The sequence below is a fragment of the Schistocerca gregaria genome, chromosome X (genome assembly GCF_023897955.1).
Source record: "Schistocerca gregaria isolate iqSchGreg1 chromosome X, iqSchGreg1.2, whole genome shotgun sequence".
Taxonomy (NCBI): Eukaryota; Metazoa; Arthropoda; class Insecta; order Orthoptera; family Acrididae; genus Schistocerca; species Schistocerca gregaria.
Window position 1 is genome coordinate 773,261,326 of NC_064931.1, and position 19,872 is coordinate 773,281,197.

At 41.6% G+C, this 19,872-nt stretch overlaps 1 protein-coding gene across 3 annotated transcripts in view; it reads left to right on the plus strand.

Moving 5' to 3' along the window:
- Positions 1-19,872, plus strand: part of LOC126299177 (UNC93-like protein) — a 400,303-nt gene that overhangs the window by 220,948 nt on the left and 159,483 nt on the right. For all 3 annotated transcript variants that reach the window (XM_049990944.1, XM_049990943.1, XM_049990945.1), the window contains one exon: positions 17,921-18,156. In XM_049990944.1, coding sequence (XP_049846901.1) covers positions 17,945-18,156 — 212 coding nt within the window. In that variant the 5' untranslated portion in view covers positions 17,921-17,944. The remainder of the gene's footprint in view (positions 1-17,920; positions 18,157-19,872) is intronic.

Genomic DNA, 19,872 nt, shown 5'->3' on the forward strand with positions numbered 1-19,872 from the left:
CTAAATCGGTGGTCATCATTCGCCTAGACTTAGAACTGCTTAAATGTAACTAATCTAAGTTCATCACACACATCCAAGTCCGAGCTGCATTCGAATCTGCGAGGTTTCGGACTGAAGCGCCTAGAGCCGCTCTGGCACAGCGGCCGGCTTAAGTAGGTGATCATAATGTTTTGGCTCATCAGTGTATATGATACAGCATATTGTCATTATGCTTCTTCTGTTGTATCCTGCTTCTACATACTCTTACATTGGTTTTTATGACCGAGCAAGGTGGCGCAGTGGTTAGCACACTGGGCTCGCATTCGGGAGGACGAAAGCTCAATCCCGCGTCCGGCCATCCTGATTTAGGTTTTCGGTGATTTCCCTAAATCGATTCAGGAAAATGCTGGGATGGTTCCTTTGAAAGGGCACGGCCGACTTCCTTCCCTAATCTGATGTGACCGATGACCTCGTAGTATGGTCTCTTTCCCCCCAAATCAACCCAACCCTTGGTTTTTATGTATTGCTGGTTCTATCATCAGTGAAATATTGTTACACAAAAAAATGGTTCAAATGGCTCTGAGCACTATGGGACTTAACTTTGTAGGTCATCAGTCTCCTAGAACTTAGAACTACTTAAACGTAACTAACCTAAGGACATCACACACATCCATGCCCGAGGCAGGATTCGAACCTGCGACCGTAGCGGTCGTGCGGTTCCACACTGTAGTGCCTAGAACCGCTTGGCCACTGCGGCCGGCGTTAAGTACACACTTAACTGGTGTGTTCCTCTCCTTGGATATATTACAGTATGTATTTTATTTTATACACTGAAGCCTGTCTCTGCAAAACTGTGACGTACTAAGTACGCTTCCTGTCATTTTGCGTGTAACTTTATAAATTTTGTTTTATTTTATGGTTGGAATACCAATATAAGATTTTAACGTTTTTGTATATGCATTTCTGGACGCTAAATTACGCAGATTTTGTAATTTATTATTTTATTGAACAGCTACATTGTATAATTCATATGAATGAGTACTTCGGTATTTCAAAACCTATAATTTTTCATTAACATCCTATATTACTGCGATCTGGTGGCCTTCTTCACCTAAGTTAGTTCGCATTGAAACGTCATCATCTAATGTAGGTCAGATAGTTTGTATCCATGTTTCACAAATTCAATTTCTTTTTACCTAAGACTTTCTTACTTATGTTTTCGTTAGTTCTATCTCTCTTCTTTTTTTACGATATGTGCGTCATGTATTTTATTGATTTTTTCACTGAATTCTTGCTTCTTTTATTTCTACGAAGGAGGTTTTATGTAATTGTATAATTTTTTTCACTGATGCCCTTTCATGTATTTCTTTTGTAGAGCCTTAAAGAATGGCGTAACACTGAAACACGTTAAGCAGTACAAAATCAATAAGTACACTGGCCAGGACTAAACCAGTTTTTGAGTCCATTAAAAATAGCCACGTCATCTCTCAAAGCATTTATGCATTTTGCTGTTGGAATTTTAATGGGGCTTTGAATAAACATATGAGTGGGATTCGACTCACAGATCCTTAAGAATTAGCCGGAAGCCAAGTTGTCGAACTCCGTGGTGTTGCTGTTGACGACTATGCAAGTTTTTCAGAATCACAACCTGTCTCTAATGACATCGTCGTCGACGGGACGTCAGACGTTGTTTTTGCTTTATACTTTTCGAAGTCCAGACAACGAGCACGCCTGCCTTTTCTGATGGCATTATCTGACGAAAACACCTAGGTCAGATGCCAAAATATTCCGCAAAGTTAAAGCCATAACTGTGTCTTTTGTCATACGCTTGAAAATCACGTAACTGTGTATTTCCTACAATCTGCTGTTATTACAGAGGTGGTGGATGACATTGTAGAGCAGCAAATGAAATTTCAAACATGTCATATGCGGTCCAACTGAACGTTCAGAAGCCCGTCAGCAGCGTTGATTTCGATTGCGTCTTTTATTAAGGGAGCTGTCGACGTTTTGCGCTAGACGTCACTGCAGTACCACTGTATGCATGTGCCTTCTACATCTACATCAATATTTCGCAAACAAATTGATGATGTGTGGCGGAGGGTACTGCTGCTACCAGTAACTGAACCCCCCCCCCCCCCCCCCCCAAACCCGATTCCCTCGCAAATGGAACGTTGGAGGAATGACAGTCGGTAAGCCTCTGCACTACCTGTAGAGTTGCAAAACTACCAGAAGCTACCAAAAATGAGCGTAGACTATGCTAGATTTCCTAGCAGCCTTGGTCTGTTAAGATCATAACCACGTGACTTGTATGTTAGCTGTGTTGCTTGTGTATCAGGCGTTACCTCATTTCGATCGCTTTGTTTGCGTCTTAGCAGATTCCCCTAGAGACCGGAAGCGGTGAACCGTGTAGAAACTGAGTGAGAATATATGTAAACGGCCGCCAAACGTAAGGAACATTTGTGTTCTACATGTTTATCCTTTTGTCTGTTATTTAAAAATAAACAATATTTATAACATTAATTCAGGTTTTATTAAAAAAGATTTTCATTGTGAAACAGATGGTTTTTGGAGCAAAATTATAAAAAGCAATACAGATTTCTAATGTAACGCTAGAAAAGGTTATTTCCTCAAAAAGAAGGTCAAATTGAAAAAAATTAAAACAGAAAACATACGACTTGGCAAACAAATGGTAATGAGATGGGGAGCTATTAATATCAATGGGGGCTACTCTGGGAAGAAGGTAGAGCTGGCAGAGGCTGCAAGTAAGATGGGGGTGGACGTTTTAGCTGTTAGTGACATTCGGGTAAGGGGTGAGAAAGAAGAGGAAGTGGGAGAATACAACGTCTGCCTGTCAGGAGTCAAAGCAGAAATAGCACAATGGAACCCAGCGTAGTTGCAATAAGGTATGTAAACGAACGACTGATGTGGATAGATTTGACAGTGTCTAGCAAGAAAATTAGGATTGTGTCGGTATATTCGCATTGTGAAGGGACAGATCAAGATAAGATGGATAGCTTTTATGAGGCACTCAGTGATGTAGTTGTTAGAGTAAAGGACAAGGACAGTGTTCTGCTCATGGGTGATTTTAACGCCAGGACTGGAAATCGAACAGAAGGATATGAAAAAGTTTTGGGTAAATTTGGAGAGGATATGGAGGCCAACAGGAACGGGAAACAACTCTTGGATTTCTGTGCCATTATGGGCTTAGTAATCACAAACTCCTTTTTTAAACATAAGAACATTCACCGGTATACTTGGGAAGGCAGGGAACCAGATCTGTCATTGACTATATAATAACAGATCAGGAATTCAGGAAGGCTGTGAGGGACACATGTGTATTCAGGGGATTCTTTGATGACACTGATCATTATTTAATCTGCAGTGAAATTGGGATTGTGAGGCTGAAAGTGCAGGTGGTCAAGTCCATATGTTGGAGGATAAGAGTGGAGAAACTTCAGGAAAAGGAAATCAGGCACAAGTACATAACAGCGATCTCAGAAAGGTACCAGGTAGTTTAATGTAGTCAATTACAGTCATTGGAAAAGGAATGGACAAGGTACAGGGACACAGTACTAGAAGTGGCTAAAGAATGTCTTGGAACAGTAGTGTGTAAAAGCAGGAAGAAGCAAACAGCTTGGTGGAATGACACAGTCAAGGCAGCTTGTAAAAAGAAAAAGAATGCGTATCAAAAATGGCTACATACTAGAACTCAGGTAGACAGAGAAAGTTATGTTGAAGAAAGAATCAAAGCCAAACAGATAATTGCAGTATCCAAGAAGAAATCTAGGGAAGACTTTGGAAACAGGTTGGAGACTATGGGTCAAGCTGCTGGAAAACCATTCTGGAGTGTAATTAGCAGTCTTCGAAAGGAAGGTAAGAAGGAAATGACAAGTATTTTGGACAGGTCAGGAAAACTGCTGGTGAAACCTGTGGATGCCTTGGGCAGATGGAGGGAATATTTTGAAGAGTTGCTCAATGTAGGTGAAAATACAATCAGTAATGTTTCCGATTTCGAGGTAGAATGGGATAGGAATGACGACGGAAATAGGATCACATTTGAGGAAGTGGAGAAAGTGGTCAGTAGATTGCAGTGCAATAAAGCAACTGGGGTGGATGAAATTAAGTCGGAACTCATCAAATACAGTGGAATGTCAGGTCTTAAATGGCTACACAGGATAATTGAAATGGCCTGGGAGTCGGGACAGGTTCCATCAGACTGGACAAAAGCAGTAATCACACTAATCTTTAAACATGGAAACAGAAAAGATTGTAACAACTACAGAGGTATCTCTTTAATCAGCGTTGTGGGTGAAATATTCTCAGGTATTGTTGAAAGGAAAGTGCGAGTATTAGTTGAGGACCAATTGGATGTAAATCAGTGTGGGTTTAGGCATCTTAGAGGTTGTCAGGACCAGATCTTTAGCTTACGGCAAATAATGGAGAAGTGTTATGAGTGGAACAGGGAATTGTATCTATGCTTTATAGATCTAGAAAAGGCATATGACCGGGTTCCTAGGAGGACGTTATTGTCTGTTCTACGAGATTATGGAATAGGAGGCAAATTTTTGCAAGCAATTAAAGGTCTTTACATGGATAGTCAGGCAGCAGTTAGAGTTGACGGTAAATTGAGTTCATGGTTCAGAGTAGTTTCAGGGGTAAGACAAGGCTGCAACCTGTCGCCACTGTTGTTGATATTATTTATGGATCATATGTTGAAAACAATAGACTGGCTGGGTGAGATTAAAATATGTGAACACAAAATAAGCAGTCTTGAATATGCGGATGACTTAGTTGTGGTGGCAGATTCGATTGACAGTTTGCAAAGTAATATTTTAGAGCTAGATCAGAAATGTAAGGAATATGGTATGAAGATTAGCATCTCCAAAACGAAAGTAATGTCAATGGGAAAGAAATATAAACGGATTGAGTGCCAAATAGGAGGAACAAAGTTAGAACAGGTGGACGGTTTCGAGTACTTAGGATGCATATTCTCACAGGATGGCAACATAGTCAAAGAACTGGAAGCGAGGTGTAGCAAAGCTAATGCAGTTAGCGCCCAGCTACGATCTACTCTCTTCCGCAAGAAGGAAGTCAGTACCAAGACTAAGCTATCTGTGCACCGTTTAATCTTTCGACCAACTTGGTTGTATGGGAGCGAAAGCTGGGTGGACTCAGGTTACCATATCAACAATGTTGAGGTTACGGATATGAAAGTAGCTAGGATGATTGCAGGTACTAGTAGATGGAAACAATGGCAGGAGGGTGTCCACAGTGGGGAAATCAAAGAAAAACTGGGAATGAACTCTATAGATGTAGCAGTCAGGGCGAACAGGCTTAGATGGTGGGGTCATGTTACACGCATGGGAGAAGCAAGCTTACCCAAGAGACTCACGGGTTCAGCAGTAAAGGGTAGGAGGAGTCGGGGCAGACAAAGGAGAAGGTACCTGGATTCGGTTAAGAATGATTTTGAAGTAATAGGTTTAACATCAGAAGAGGCACCAATGTTAGCACTGAATAGGGGATCGTGGAGGAATTTTATAAGGGGGGCTATGCTCCAGACTGAACGCTGAAAGGCATAATCAGTCTTAGATGATGATGATGATGATGATGAGAAAACAAAAGCCTATCAAACATCGCTGCAATACTTCGCCGACCTTGTACAATCAACCATTCTTTTTTTATGGCTAACTTTCGCTCTTACCAATACTAACAGGAAACACTTGCCTTTGGTCCTGATGAAGAACGTTCCATAATATATTAATTATAGGACCTGGAGTGGTAGACTTCATCGTTCTACCGATTTTATTTCCTGACTGCCGTTATTTCAAGTGACACTTTATTTTAATTTTACTGAAAATATTGAAATGGCTCTGAGCATTATGGGACTTAACAGCTGATGTCATCAGTCCCCTAGTACTTAGAACTACTTAAACCTAAGGACATCACACACATCCATGCCCGAGGCAGGACTCAAACCTGCGACCGTAGCAGCAGCGCGGTTCTGGATTGAAGCGCCTAGAACCGCTTGGTCACGACGGCCGGCCTTAAAATACTGCGTCGTCCATTTAACCCTGGTCTTGTCCGTTATTTTCTATGTTTTTTTTACTTGAACTATAAACAGTATTTATTTTTATTTTTGCCCCCATTTTTCTACTCACATGTATACGTGAGAATGCTGCTCTAAGTTGCGAAACCGGTCGTTTCAATAGAGGATCATTGAACAGTTGTTGCAGTTCTTTGTGTATTAAGATCATTTAATAAGGCTGCGATCTGACAGCGTCAACGGTCTGTGAGATAGGACAAGTCTGGTTAGATGTGAGCGAGCACTATAATTACGTAGATGTGACTAATGCGTGGTATATGATACTGAGCGATGCTTTCAAGATCTGTCACACTCTTCTCACTGTAGCTAGAGGAACTTCCTTCCAGCTTAGCGAAGTGAGACATATCGCTGAAAAGATTATTCTATTGTCGTAAGATAATTAAATGCACTCCTCGAGAATCCATAGGGTCCGGGGAGCCATTCAGCTCTTGAAATTCACTGTGATTTATGGCGCTGTGTCAGAGGTGCACGCATGTACGTCAGCGGCGTCTTACATGTGGTTAACAGGATTAATTAAGGACAGATAATCTGGCAACTTACATAAGTAAACTTATGTGCGCCGAGTGTTTCTCAGTTTGTGATGAGAAGGTGGGTGCATATTGCGTACTGACTGAGTTATAGTCTTTCAAGTGAAAACCAGTCTTCCTTCAGTTTTTCTGTCGGTTGACTCATGTATTCACTAGTTCATTCCACTGAAACCATTCTTGAGTGGTTTAGTTGACTGGGGTACTCAGTTATTCTTCTGAGTGGGACCAGTCTGTGTAGTACTTTCATTAGATGAAGTAAAGAAGTGGTATACAGTACAATGCAATACAAACCGGGTACATATACGCCAGAGGGGTCCCCCTCGCCCCCCCCCTTCCCCCCCTCCCCCCCACCTGCACCACCCAGCTATAACCGAAGACAAAGACATGGGTACGCCAAAGTTAAAATAAGCAATATATATATATTTATCATTCTTGTCACCAATTAATATTGACAAATACACTGCTGTATATTAAATTGTTCCAGGTGCAGTTCCCACATACATAACTAATATAGAAAGAGTTCCATCCAGCTCACTGGGAGTACAAAGTTGCGCAAGCGTAAAAGTGGACTTAAGGGGAAATGAAGAAGAAAGGAACATTGCTAAATTTTGCAACCCTTTTTAATGACAAGGTGTGAGTGACGTTCATTAATTAATTATAAATAAAAAATTAAAAAGTGTTTGACGCCTGCGTCGCACACGCTCCATTTCGGCGTCCTACAGGGCCAGGGTGGCAGACAGGGGGAGGAGGTACGTCCCAATACACTCCACTGGCCCCGGAAACCGCGCCACCTCCTCGCACCGGCTGTATTCCTGTGCTTGTCGCCAGCAGGGGCGCGCACCGACCCGCCGCTCCCCACGCAAAGAGGTTAAAAAAAATGTAAATCACCTTAAAGGCTGAGTGGAATTCATATAACAGACGTAGGCCATAGAGTATGTGTGTGTATCTATGAAGTGAGCGACGTCTGCTGCACGTGTTCTCAACATCAAACCGGACTGGGACGCTGTTGCGATAATAGCGAAACTTGAATTTGACTTATTCATTTTATATACTTTTCTACTCGTTGTAGCAACAGCTGTGGTGAAATACTGGCGTTACTACGGATGTAAAGAGAAGTATGTCGAAGGAGGACCAGTTAGTTACTTTTCATAGTACAACAAATGTCATATTGATATGAGGAACTTTGTATGTCGTAAAATATCTAGACACGGATGTATAAAGTCCAGTATTGCAGAGATAACTGCTGTGATTTTCTGACCGTATGTTTATGAGACATGTGCTAGATAAATTTTGGAAGCGTGTTTAAGTAAACTTTCAGTCAGATGCTACGTTTATACGCAGATGACATATGTACATGACAGTCTTATTAATTTATTTCAATTTATGCATGTTCTCGAACTCTTGTGTGTGTCTTAAAATACGTACATATTTCTGCATCAGACAGTTTCCCATATAGTGTCATTTTAACATAATTAATAACAACAGATTCGATAACATGAATCGGTGCAACAGCAAAATATGTATATATTGTTATATGTCAATTCTTTTTATACTCCAAAATTTGTCCATTCATCTTTTACTTTTTTATTTTATTTATTTTCTTTATTGTGCGTAGAGTATGGTTCTACTTTTCTAATGAGATGAGGAAAAATGTAATAGATATTTTACTTGTGTATGAAGCAGAATGTAAGTAAAGAAAAACTGAAATAATAATGGACAAGCAGATGTTGAAGTTGCTTACCATATTTTCTGTAACAGTTTCATGGTTCCAAATGCGTTGTTTTTTCATGACACTTCGACATCGTTTACAGTATCACTGTAACGTAATTAATTAGTACAGAGATTCTATAATATGATTAAGTGCAATAGAAAACGGAAAAAATTATTGTTGGCTGTCACTTCTTATCCCGTTACCGAAAAAACGCAAATAAAATGAAATCGGAGCTATGATACAGTGGCAAAAAGAATAATACCGCTGCTCTTCACATCTTTAATCCAACTTCATCAATTCCTGGTGTGAAATTAAGATGTCTGTAAAATACCAATACAAAGTTTCACAGTACTTCTGAATGTATCTGTATCAGCGAAGTAATAACAATCAGCATGCACTAAGCGCTAAACCGGTTTAAACGCACCGTTGCAAAATCACGGGACTTGAGCTGCAGATGTTATGGAGAGAGCTTTCGTTCTGCGCAGCCAAATGCTCATTCCACAGATATTAAACTCTTTAACGTAGTCGACAGAAAATTGTGACAATCGGTTGCCCCAAATTAAGTTAAACCACTCAAACCTGGAGAGGGACGAGGCCGTAGGCTACTTTTATTCGGTTGTTTCATTAAACTGAAAAAAAAAACCGACTGAACGAAAAAAACCGAATGTCCAATTGCTTGTAGAAAATATTCGGTTGTACGATCTCTTAGCGTCGACTCATTAAATCGATTAGAATGATCTTCACGTTTCTTTGCTACCTCACTGGATCTTCTGAAATCGTGTTTTGATTTTGTTTCTCGTTAAGTGACGTCATTATTTGCACAGCTTCTATGTTTTGATACGTCCTTTGTATACATGCGAGACCGTTTCTCCCTTACTTTCCAATAGAGACCGCAGTTTGTCCTCGACATTTTCTTTCGTAACGCGAATTAACAGGCGTCAGCTTGGTAACCTTGTTCTTGTGACACTACGCGATAGGAAAGGCGTGCCTGTGTCGAACTGATGTAAATTACTGCGTGATACAGTATCTGACATTCTCTTATATACTAAACAAATGATCTCTCCCTCCCTTTCCCTCCCTCTCCCTCTCCCTCTCCCTCCCCCTCCCCCCCCCTCCCCCCTCCCCCCCCTCTCTCTCTCTCTCTCTCTCTCTCTCTCTCTCTCTGTGTGTGTGTGTACGTCTTTCGTGCGCGCGTACGCAGACTGCACAGCGACATTGTTTCTAACTGCTTGTGACAATCTTATTCTCTACGAATTACGTATAACTTAGATTGCAATGGTCACACAAATAATGTTGTGTGGAAAACAAACCAAAGACTACGATTTATTGGCAGAACGCTGAGAAAATGCAATAGGTCTACTAAAGAGAATTACACCAAACCTGTTCGCTATCTTGGGAGTGACGGAGGACATCAAAAAAGTTCAAAGAAGGGCAGCTCGTTTTGTATTATCTGAAATAGAGGACAGGGTGCTACCGACATGACACGTGAATTAGGATGGCAATAATTAAAACAAAGGTGTTTATGGGTGCGGCAGGATCTCCTCGTAAATACCAATCACCAACTTTCTCAGATTGTGAAAATATTTTGTTGGCGCCCATATACATACGGAGAAATGATTATCACGATAAAGTGAGACAAATCAGAGTTCGCACAGAAAGGTTCAAGTGCTCGTTTTTCCCGCGTCTGAGAGGGAACAGTAGAGAAATAGCTTGAACGTGGTTCAATGATGCGTCCTCAAGGTACTTAATAGTGAATTGCAGACTAATCATGTAGAATTTAGATTAAGGGGACTGGTTCGTGAACACAAGGGGGAAATCTTGAAAAATTGGTCAATTATCTAACCAGTGTAAGTCAAAGAATATGAGTTGTAAGCCCACGTAACGCTGAACATCTTTTATGAGATATTTTGGGAACTATTTGACATATGAGTCATAGCATTTGGTCAAACACTTTTTTCTGAATTGTATTTTGTGTAGCAAGTGAAATAAATCGTGTTAATTATTTATTTATGTAAAGCATAGATGCACATATCTCGTAATAAAATCAAAGTAGAAGTTTGATATTTTTTTCTGGAAATTCCTTTCTCTATTAAGTTTAAAGTAGATTTCAAAAGGATGTTGCTCTCATAAATTAGGGTTCAAAATTTTTTTTAATAATGGAGATCAGTAATTAACTCTGTATTTTCTTAAAAAGGTCTTTAATTTTCAAACTTAAGTCAGAAGAACCGTCTGCTTTTTATTTACGGGGGGACGTATGCGAAGCTGCAGTACTTGGAAGAAAACCTATAACATCGTAAGTTTTCAAGGCAATGTGACAAAATTTGGCACAGTTGTTGAGGAATGTTATATGGATACATACATAAGTTTTCATGCTAATTGAAGTTAGGTGTTTTTAATTATAAACAATTATAATTTTTTTAAGAGAGTGAGTGCAAATATTCGTCTTTTTAAAAATCTGTCGGAACGAAATTCATGTATTTTTGTACAAAATTTGCTATACCGTTTTTACAAATATCTGTGGAACAGAATATTTATATCTTCTTTTCCTAGATTTCTACAGCTCTCCTAATTTCTTTGAAAAAAAAATACTCATTCTTGGGGCCATTCTCTTACAGAAATGTCTCACTATTGCAGTAAATGAAACTTCCTTCCAGAGAATGTTTCATTTATAGTGGTAGCTAACTGCATGCTAAATTTAAGTACTATAATGTCAGTTATTTGTGTGGAACATGTACACAAAGTTGGCAAAATGTAAGTTATGAGAGACCTGAAACAAAGATTTGACAGTGTTTCTTTTAGGCCTCACCTTATCTGTGTGAACTAATGAGAACCATATGCATTGTCCTCTTCCTCCTCAAGCAGTCTTTTCTTCGTATGCCCTCATGGGTTAACCTGATTTTCAAATTGAGTAACAATAATGCTCAACTGCATCAAGTCTCCTGTTAACGATTTCCTTCAATATCGACAGTGTGAAAGCTTCTAGTTCAAGTGATAGTCTTCGTGGAGCCCATAGTCTGCCAAGATTAGCACAGTTAAAAACTAATTAAGGATCATACACTGCAACTTCATCGGCAGTTTCGGAAACAAATGCTGTCCTGTGGGAATGGTTTTCCTATCAGAGAGTTGTAATTTTCATTAAGATTTTGAATTTTTGCATTCACACACTTTTGTAGAAGTTCTGGATCTGATAAACACTGAAATATTCCCCACATTGCATAAAATTAGAAGAAAACACCGCAGGAATAAATGTGAGGAAATACAGAACAACAAAGGGTGTGGTCTCGTGCAAGCTTTTGTTAGTTAATATTTTTATCACTCTTACAAATGGAATTGGAATATGAAATTTCAATACCATGTAGTAAATAAAGATCCAATAAAGGTTTTCACAATTTTCGTAGCTTTCTTCGTTCCCCCCTTAAGTATGTTTTACGACAGTATACAAAATTTCAGTCCTCTGTCCCTAGTAGTTTTTAACCTGCGTGTACCAAAACATCAAAAAATGAACTACTTGGAATTTCAAGTTAAAATTTCAACCTTTTCTCTCTACCTGCCCTGCGTAACACTAGCGTCCCACGTCCTTAGTCATCTAGTTTCTGGTGGTGTTCCCTCGTTTTTGATTTTTAGAGTTCTTCTTATTCTTACTTCTTTGGTGGCTTCCAACACTGATTTCTCCGCTTGGAAGGGTCTCGTGCGGTCAATGACAATTAAAATTCTTTGCATATTTAGTGCACCATCACTGAAACATAGCAGAGCCTCCAGCATACCTGTTTTCAAAGTATGAAGTCCTACCAAAGAAATTTTTGGTGTACATTCCAATATAGAGTTGTTAAAACTCTCACTTTGGTTTTGAGTCCTAACATGTAATTACTTATTTCCCTAGGCATGGCCTGCAGCTCAATAGGTATGGGAAGGGGAGGCTGGCAGAGCCTATCGGTGACAATTACAGGGTGGTGGTGGGATCACTCATGGAAAAATTCATGTAGTAGTTGGTGTTAGAGCTGCACCTTTTTTTTAAATTGAAGTCAGCTGATAGGTATACCAGCTTAAAGGAAGACCCTCTAACAACAACTCACCTTCAGAGGATGTCATGTTTCCAAATAGAGAATGAATTAGCACATTTCATCAAAATATAAGAGATATTAGAGATAAAGTTAGTGAAATGCTTAAAGATATTGACTCTGAAATTATAGATATTTCGGAGCACAACTTAAATAATTAGACAATTCAAAGGCTTCCTATACCAGGATACAGATTAGCTGGCTGTTTTTCAAGGAGTTCCTTGCGTGGTGGGATAGTGGCTATGTACATAAAAAACAGTATTCTATTTGAGTCCATAGACGTATCATGGCACTCTACTGAACAGATATTTGAAAGCTGTGCAAAAGCAGCTGAATTTAGCGAAACTAACCTAAATGTTTCTGTTTATAGGTCCCCTAATTCAGACTTCAGTGCATTTCTGCTCTAGTTAGAGATGGGTCTTGATTCACTTTGTAGGAAGTACCAGAAATTACTTACATGTGGTGACGTCAATATAAATTTTGTATATGATGGTGGAAGAGAAAGGATGTTAGTAAATCGCCTAAATTCATGTGATCTGATGCAGACTGTGTTTTCTCCAACTGGGGTGCATGGGAACAGTAGCAGAGCCATAGACAATATTTTTATTCATTCCTCATTACTAGATGGACATTCTGTTAGTAAAAGGGTGAATGGACTTTCAGACCATGATACACAAATTTTAACACTAAACTGTTTTTGTACTCAAACAAATGTCACATGTTATTACAAACTACATAGGGAAGTTAATCCAACAACAATAGTTTTTTTGAAAATTCTCAAGGAACAAAAGTGACAGGATGTTTATAGTGCCAATAAGATACGCTCCTGGAAATGGAAAAAAGAACACATTGACACCGGTGTGTCAGACCCACCATACTTGCTCCGGACACTGCGAGAGGGCTGTACAAGCAATGATCACACGCACGGCACAGCGGACACACCAGGAACCGCGGTGTTGGCCAAGAATGGCGCTAGCTGCGCTGCATTTGTGCACCACCGCCGTCAGTGTCAGCCAGTTTGCCGTGGCATACGGAGCTCCATCGCAGTCTTTAACACTGGTAGCATGCCGCGACAACGTGGACGTGAACCGTATGTGCAGTTGACGGACTTTGAGCGAAGGCGTATAGTGGGCATGCGGGAGGCCGGGTGGACGTACCGCCGAATTGCTCAACACGTGGGCCGTGAGGTCTCCACAGTACATCGATGTTCTCACCAGTGGTCGGCGGAAGGTGCACGTGCCCGTCGACCTGGGACCGGACCGCAGCGACGCACGGATGCACGCCAAGACCGTAGGATCCTACGCAGTGCCGTAGGTGACCGCACCGCCACTTCCCAGCAAATTAGGGACACTGTTGCTCCTGGGATATCGGCGAGGACCATTCGCAACCGTCTCCATGAAGCTGGGCTACGGTCCCGCACACCGTTAGGCCGTCTTCCGCTCACGCCCCAACATCGTGCAGCCCGCCTCCAGTGGTGTCGCGACAGGCGTGAATGGAGGGACGAATGGAGACGTGTCGTCTTCAGCGATGAGAGTCGCTTCTGCCTTGGTGCCAATGATGGTCGTATGCGTGTTTGGCGCCGTGCAGGTGAGCGCCACAATCAGGACTGCATTCGACCGAGGCACACAGGGCCAACACCCGGCATCATGGTGTGGGGAGCGATCTCCTACACTGGCCGTACACCTCTGGTGATCGTCGAGGGGACACTGAATAGTGCACGGTACATCCAAACCGTCATCGAACCCATCGTTCTACCATTCCTAGACCGGCAAGGGAACTTGCTGTTCCAACAGGACAATGCACGTCCGCATGTATCCCGTGCCACCCAACGTGCTCTAGAAGGTGTAAGTCAACTACCCTGGCCAGCAAGATCTCCGGATCTGTCCCCCATTGAGCATCTTTGGGACTGGATGAAGCGTCGTCTCACACGGTCTGCACGTCCAGCACGAACGCTGGTCCAACTGAGGCGCCAGGTGGAAATGGCATGGCAAGGCGTTCCACAGGACTACATCCAGCATCTCTACGATCGTCTCCATGGGAGAATAGCAGCCTGCATTGCTGCGAAAGGTGGATATACACTGTACTAGTGCCGACATTGAGCATGCTTTGTTGCCTGTGTCTATGTGCCTGTGGTTCTGTCAGTGTGATCATGTGATGTATCTGACCCCAGGAATGTGTCAATAAAGTTTCCCCTTTCTGGGACAATGAATTCACGGTGTTCTTATTTCAATTTCCAGGAGTGTAGTTGTAAGTTCTAGGGGACTGATGACCACAGATGTTAAGTCCCATAGTGCTCAGAGCCATTTGAATCATTTGAGCCAATTACCTACTAACCGACACGGGTTGCTGTGGGTCCGGTAAGTGTGGCAGTAAATCCGTGTTTACATCTAACAAGGAGACTAAGGCAGAAACTAGTTACAGTGCGATATTGTCGAAAGTGGAACGCTGGCACAGGCTATCGGATGAACCGACTGCCAGTTTTCCTCAAAAGCATAACAGTAGGCTTAAGCTGTTTCCCCGAACCGAATTAATGACCACTGTAGCAGTGTGACGATGTGATAAGAAAGCGAAATTTTCTTCTGAAAATTCAGACACGAATGGTAGAGATGATTTTTCCCTACGTACAATCTGACATATGTATATTGTTTGCTTCATTGCCCTTCGAAGCCCATACCGAACAATTTGGGAAGGTGTTTTCTCTACCACTGCAAGTCTTCCCTCCGCCACCCCATATTTCCCTTTATTACCAGACCGCTGACTCGTTGAAGCCTCAGTATGTACTCTTATCATCCGATCTCTTCCTTTAATCAAGTTGGAACATGAATTTCGATTTTGCTCAGTGCGATTCAGTACCTCTCACTTGTTACTCGATGTGGCTGGCTGATCTTCGGCATTCTTCTGTAGTTTCAAAACATTCTGTTCTCTTCCTGTCTGCACTGTTCAAGTGGTTCTGAGCACTATGGGACTTAACTTCTGAGGTCATCAGTACCCTACAAGTTAGAACTACTTAAACCTAACTAACCTAAGGACATCACACACACATCCATACCCTAGGCAGGATTCGAACCTATGACCGTAGCGGTCGCGCGGTTCCTGACTGAAGCGCCTAGAACCGCTCGGCGACTCCGGCCGGCTGTCTGCACTGTTCATCGTTCGCGTTTCACTTCCGTATCAGGCTACACCCCAGACAAATACTTTCAGGAAACACTATAGAATAATTCCTTGTAAACTCTCTTCCCTTAGCAATACTGTCGAAACATTTTCAACACGTTAAAAAATTTCGCAGTAATATTCACAAGTTACGTATATTTCAGATTTTGGAAGTGGCCTTCTAGGAGCAAGTTAAAAACTATTACAGCACGCAATGATTTTAGCAGGTAAGATAAGTTCACAAAAAGTAAATATTTTATGCTGATCTTTTCTTGGGGGTAGGAGTAGAAGACTAGCACTCGTCGTCTAGTGCGTAACATGAACTATCCTCCATTTAAATGAAACAAGCAGCTGTTTGTTTCTCGATATTTATTCTTCATGTTTTTTCTATAGTATCCTCACAAAGCCTTACAAACTTATTTTATTTACAGTGCTGACTTATGAACATGACAAAATACAATCTTTACATGGGCAAACCAGAATTTACTGAAAATGCTCCTGGACTTATGAGAACTGAAAGCAGACTAATCACAATAACATCTGATAACCAGTTGGCTCGCTTTTCGCGTATTTATAATTTCTGTATTTGCTCCAGAACCTTCGCGAAGGTTACAGTCTCTTAATTACGATAGTTTCATAATAAATGTATATGTTTAAATAAAAGTGCGTATTTTCTTGTGCAGAAAACTTAGGTTATCAAATTAACTGCATTTTTTAATTAGAAAATCTGTATTAAAAGCCATATAACCCCAAACATAAGAGTTCTTTGACAGAACAAAAGTTTTGCTTGCAAGCAGATCAGAATTTTCAAAGTCGGTGTGTGACAATGTCCATACTTTTTATCCTGATGCGTAGTTGTGACACACACGACTGCTTGCTGACGCAACTACATACATTTGAAGATGACCCAGGAAGATTGAAACTAGTCATACATTTAAAAAGTGTGCAACTGGAACTGAAAAATGAGATTAGTGTATAATAGGACTACTTCAGATAACATTTTACTTTGTACATGTTACGTAATACGATTTGCTTACCTTGTGATTCTAGATTATATTTGTTTCAGTAAATTGGTTTTAATAAAGCTGTTTATGTAATGCCAATCGGGAAGCTGTCAGAACTGTCGAATAATAAATTTCTACTTAATACTGTTTAAATTACGATTTTTTACAAAATCGTTAAACACAAAGTGCTTAATGATATATTTAACAGAATGTGTGACAAAAGAAACCCATTACTAACTGCAGAGACATTTACTATTGTTCCCTTTTAGTGTGTTTGTTTATTTCAAAATTAGTAATAGGGTGACGAACTTTGCTCAACAAAAAAAACTGTGTTTACGTATTACTAACTGAAAGGAATGCTCACATTAATTGCTGACATTTTCAGATACAGGTTTTACTGTCATATGGTTATAATTAAAGTGCAGGTACTCCCAGAAGTCCAATGTGGGCCGCAATTATCGTATGGCAGTGGAGCTTGGTAGATATTCGAATGCGTTATAGTGGAACCAAATTAAGTTGTAAAAAAAATTGGTTCCAATTTCGGTCACCAGCAAAAAAATTTTCGCTGTGGATGCAAGCAGAACGTACAGAAATTCTCATATGTAATGGATTAGGAACGGGATGTGGACAGAAAAGATCAAACAAGTGAGAAAGTCATAATGTTCCTTTTTGTTATTAATCTTCGCTAAAAGAATTTGTTCAGTAAGAAGACCAGGGACGTCGAGGAGGTACTGTACAGCGCAAGATTTGCACCAGGTGGCCAACATAGGAACTATCTTGTTTCCAGCTCAAATCAGTTCCTTATTAACGCTTTAAAATATATATACAAAGTTTCGCTACCAAACAATAATTAAAGCGCACACTGGACCTCAGTGAGTAGCTGAACTTTAATTACAACCACCCGGTATATCTGTCCAAATGTATCGCGTAATTCTACAATCAACGTGTATCTAAAGATATGCACGATACACAGTATGGGACACCCGGCTTCGGTGGCCAAGCGGTTCTAGGCGCTGCAGTCCGGAACCGCGCGACTGCTACGGACGCAGGTTCGAATCCTGCTTCGGGCATGGATGTGTGTGGTGTCCTAGGTTAGTTAGGTTTAAGTAGTGCTAAGTTTTACGGGACTGATGACCCCAGATGTTAAGTCTCATAGTGCTCAGTCATTTGTACTACAGTATGGAACACCTCGCAATTGAAGTTTAGTATTTCCCCTGGTTCCTTACAAGCTTGATAAATATAACCGCTAATTACGGTACAAATGTGCCGATAAATTTTTGAGCATTTCAAAGTATAGTTGCTTGTTTGTAGACGGACGTGAATTTACGCGAGAAAACAAATGTAGTTCATACTGTATCATTTAGCAATTACGTTTCTTGGCGTTGCAGAAGCGGCAGTGAGAGACGGCGAAAATGTTGCGGCTGAAGCTGAGCGACGCTGCGCGGATGCTGAAGAACATGGTGATGCTGGGCGTGTCGTTCATGGTGCACTTCACGGCGGTGCTGGGCGCGACGCACCTGCAGAGTTCGATCAACAAGGCGGGCGGCGTGGGCACGGCAGCGCTTGCCGCGCAGTACGCCGCGCTCGTCGCTTCCAGCCTCTTCCTCTCCGTCTTCCTCATACGGTGCGTCTGCTTCTCTCTCATTCGCCTTTACAGCATCTGAGTACTTATGTACACAGACGAGCCAGAACATTGCGACCACCGCCCGCCGCGACGTTGGCTGACGACTGGTGCCGTTGCGGGCACGCGGGACAGTAACAAAAGTACACTAGTGGCAATTAAAATTGCTACACAAAGAAGAAATGTAGATGATAAACGGGTATTCATTGGACAAATATATTACACTAGAACTGACATGTGATTACATTTTCACGCAATTTGGGTGCATTGATCCTGAGAAATCAGTACCCACAACAACCACCTCTGGCCGTAATAACGACCTTGATAGCCTGGACATTGAGTTAAACAGAACTTGGATTGCGTGTACAGTTGCCCATGCAGCTTCAACACGATACCACAGTTCATTAAGAGTAGTGACTGGCGTATTGAGACGAGCCAGTTGCTCGGCCACCATTGACCAGACGTTTTCAATTGGTGAAAGATCTGGAGAATGTGCTGGCCAGGGCAGCAGTCGAACATTTCCTGTATCCAGAAAGGCCCGTACAGGACCTGCAACATGCGGTCTTGCATTATCCTGCTGAAATGTAGGGTTTCGCAGGGATCGAATGAAGGGTAGAGCCACATCTGAAATGTAACGTCCACTGTTCAAAGTGCCGTCAATGCGAACAAGAGGTGACCGAGACGTGTGAATAATGGCACGCTATACCATCACGCCGGGTGACACGCCAGTATGGCGATGACGAATACACGCTTCCAATTTGCGTTCACCGCGATGGCGCCAAACACTGATACCACCATCATGATGCAGTAAACATAACCTAGATTCATCCGAAAAAATGCCACCATCATGTTGCAGTAAACATAACCTGGATTCATCCGAAAAAATGACGTTTTGTCATTCGAGCACCCAGGTTAGTCGTTGAGTACACCATCGCAGGTGCTCCTGTCTATGATGTAGGGTCAAGGGTAACCACAGCCGTGGTCTCTGAGCTGATAGTGCATGCTGCTGTTTTTGTGTGTCTCCCTTGCATTCACAGCGCCAAATTTACACCTGGTGACCAAAACTGCAATTAATTTTTTTCCAGTGTAAATCGGTTTCGCATCAAAGCATTAGAATAACTACCAAGTTTCGCTACCATGCGATAATTTCAACCGACACTGGAGCTCTGTGAGCAGCTACACTTTAATCATAACCACCTGGTACATCTGAGGAATGAGTCACCAATCGCAAGTCTGTATCATGGCATAAGAACAGTGGTCGTAAGATGATCCGAACCGGAGACAGAAAACGGAAACGAGTGGTCACGCCGTAAGTGACGGTCGGTTTAAAATCCGACAGTAATTGGTATTGTCAATTAATGCAGGTTCATTTCAACAAGTTTCCGAGCGAACGTTGCGAAGGAAACCTCTGGCAATGATCATTTTGAGCAGGATGCCTCGCAAAAGGCCATTGATAACAGCCGCCACATTAAGCTGCACGTCTTCCATGTGTCAGCCAACACAGATGTTGGACAGTGACTGATTCCAGGTGTGTAAAGCGGTCCGAATCGTGATTTTGCCTCTTTTTTTTTTAATTGATGGCACGCGCAGCGTACCTCGAAGGCCGATTGAGGTGTTTAACCCGCAGTGTGTGGACGTTGTTGTACCAGCCGGAAGTAGTTTCCTGATGTTTTTGGATGCTTTTCGCAGCATGACTTCGGCCGCTTGTGAACATGAACA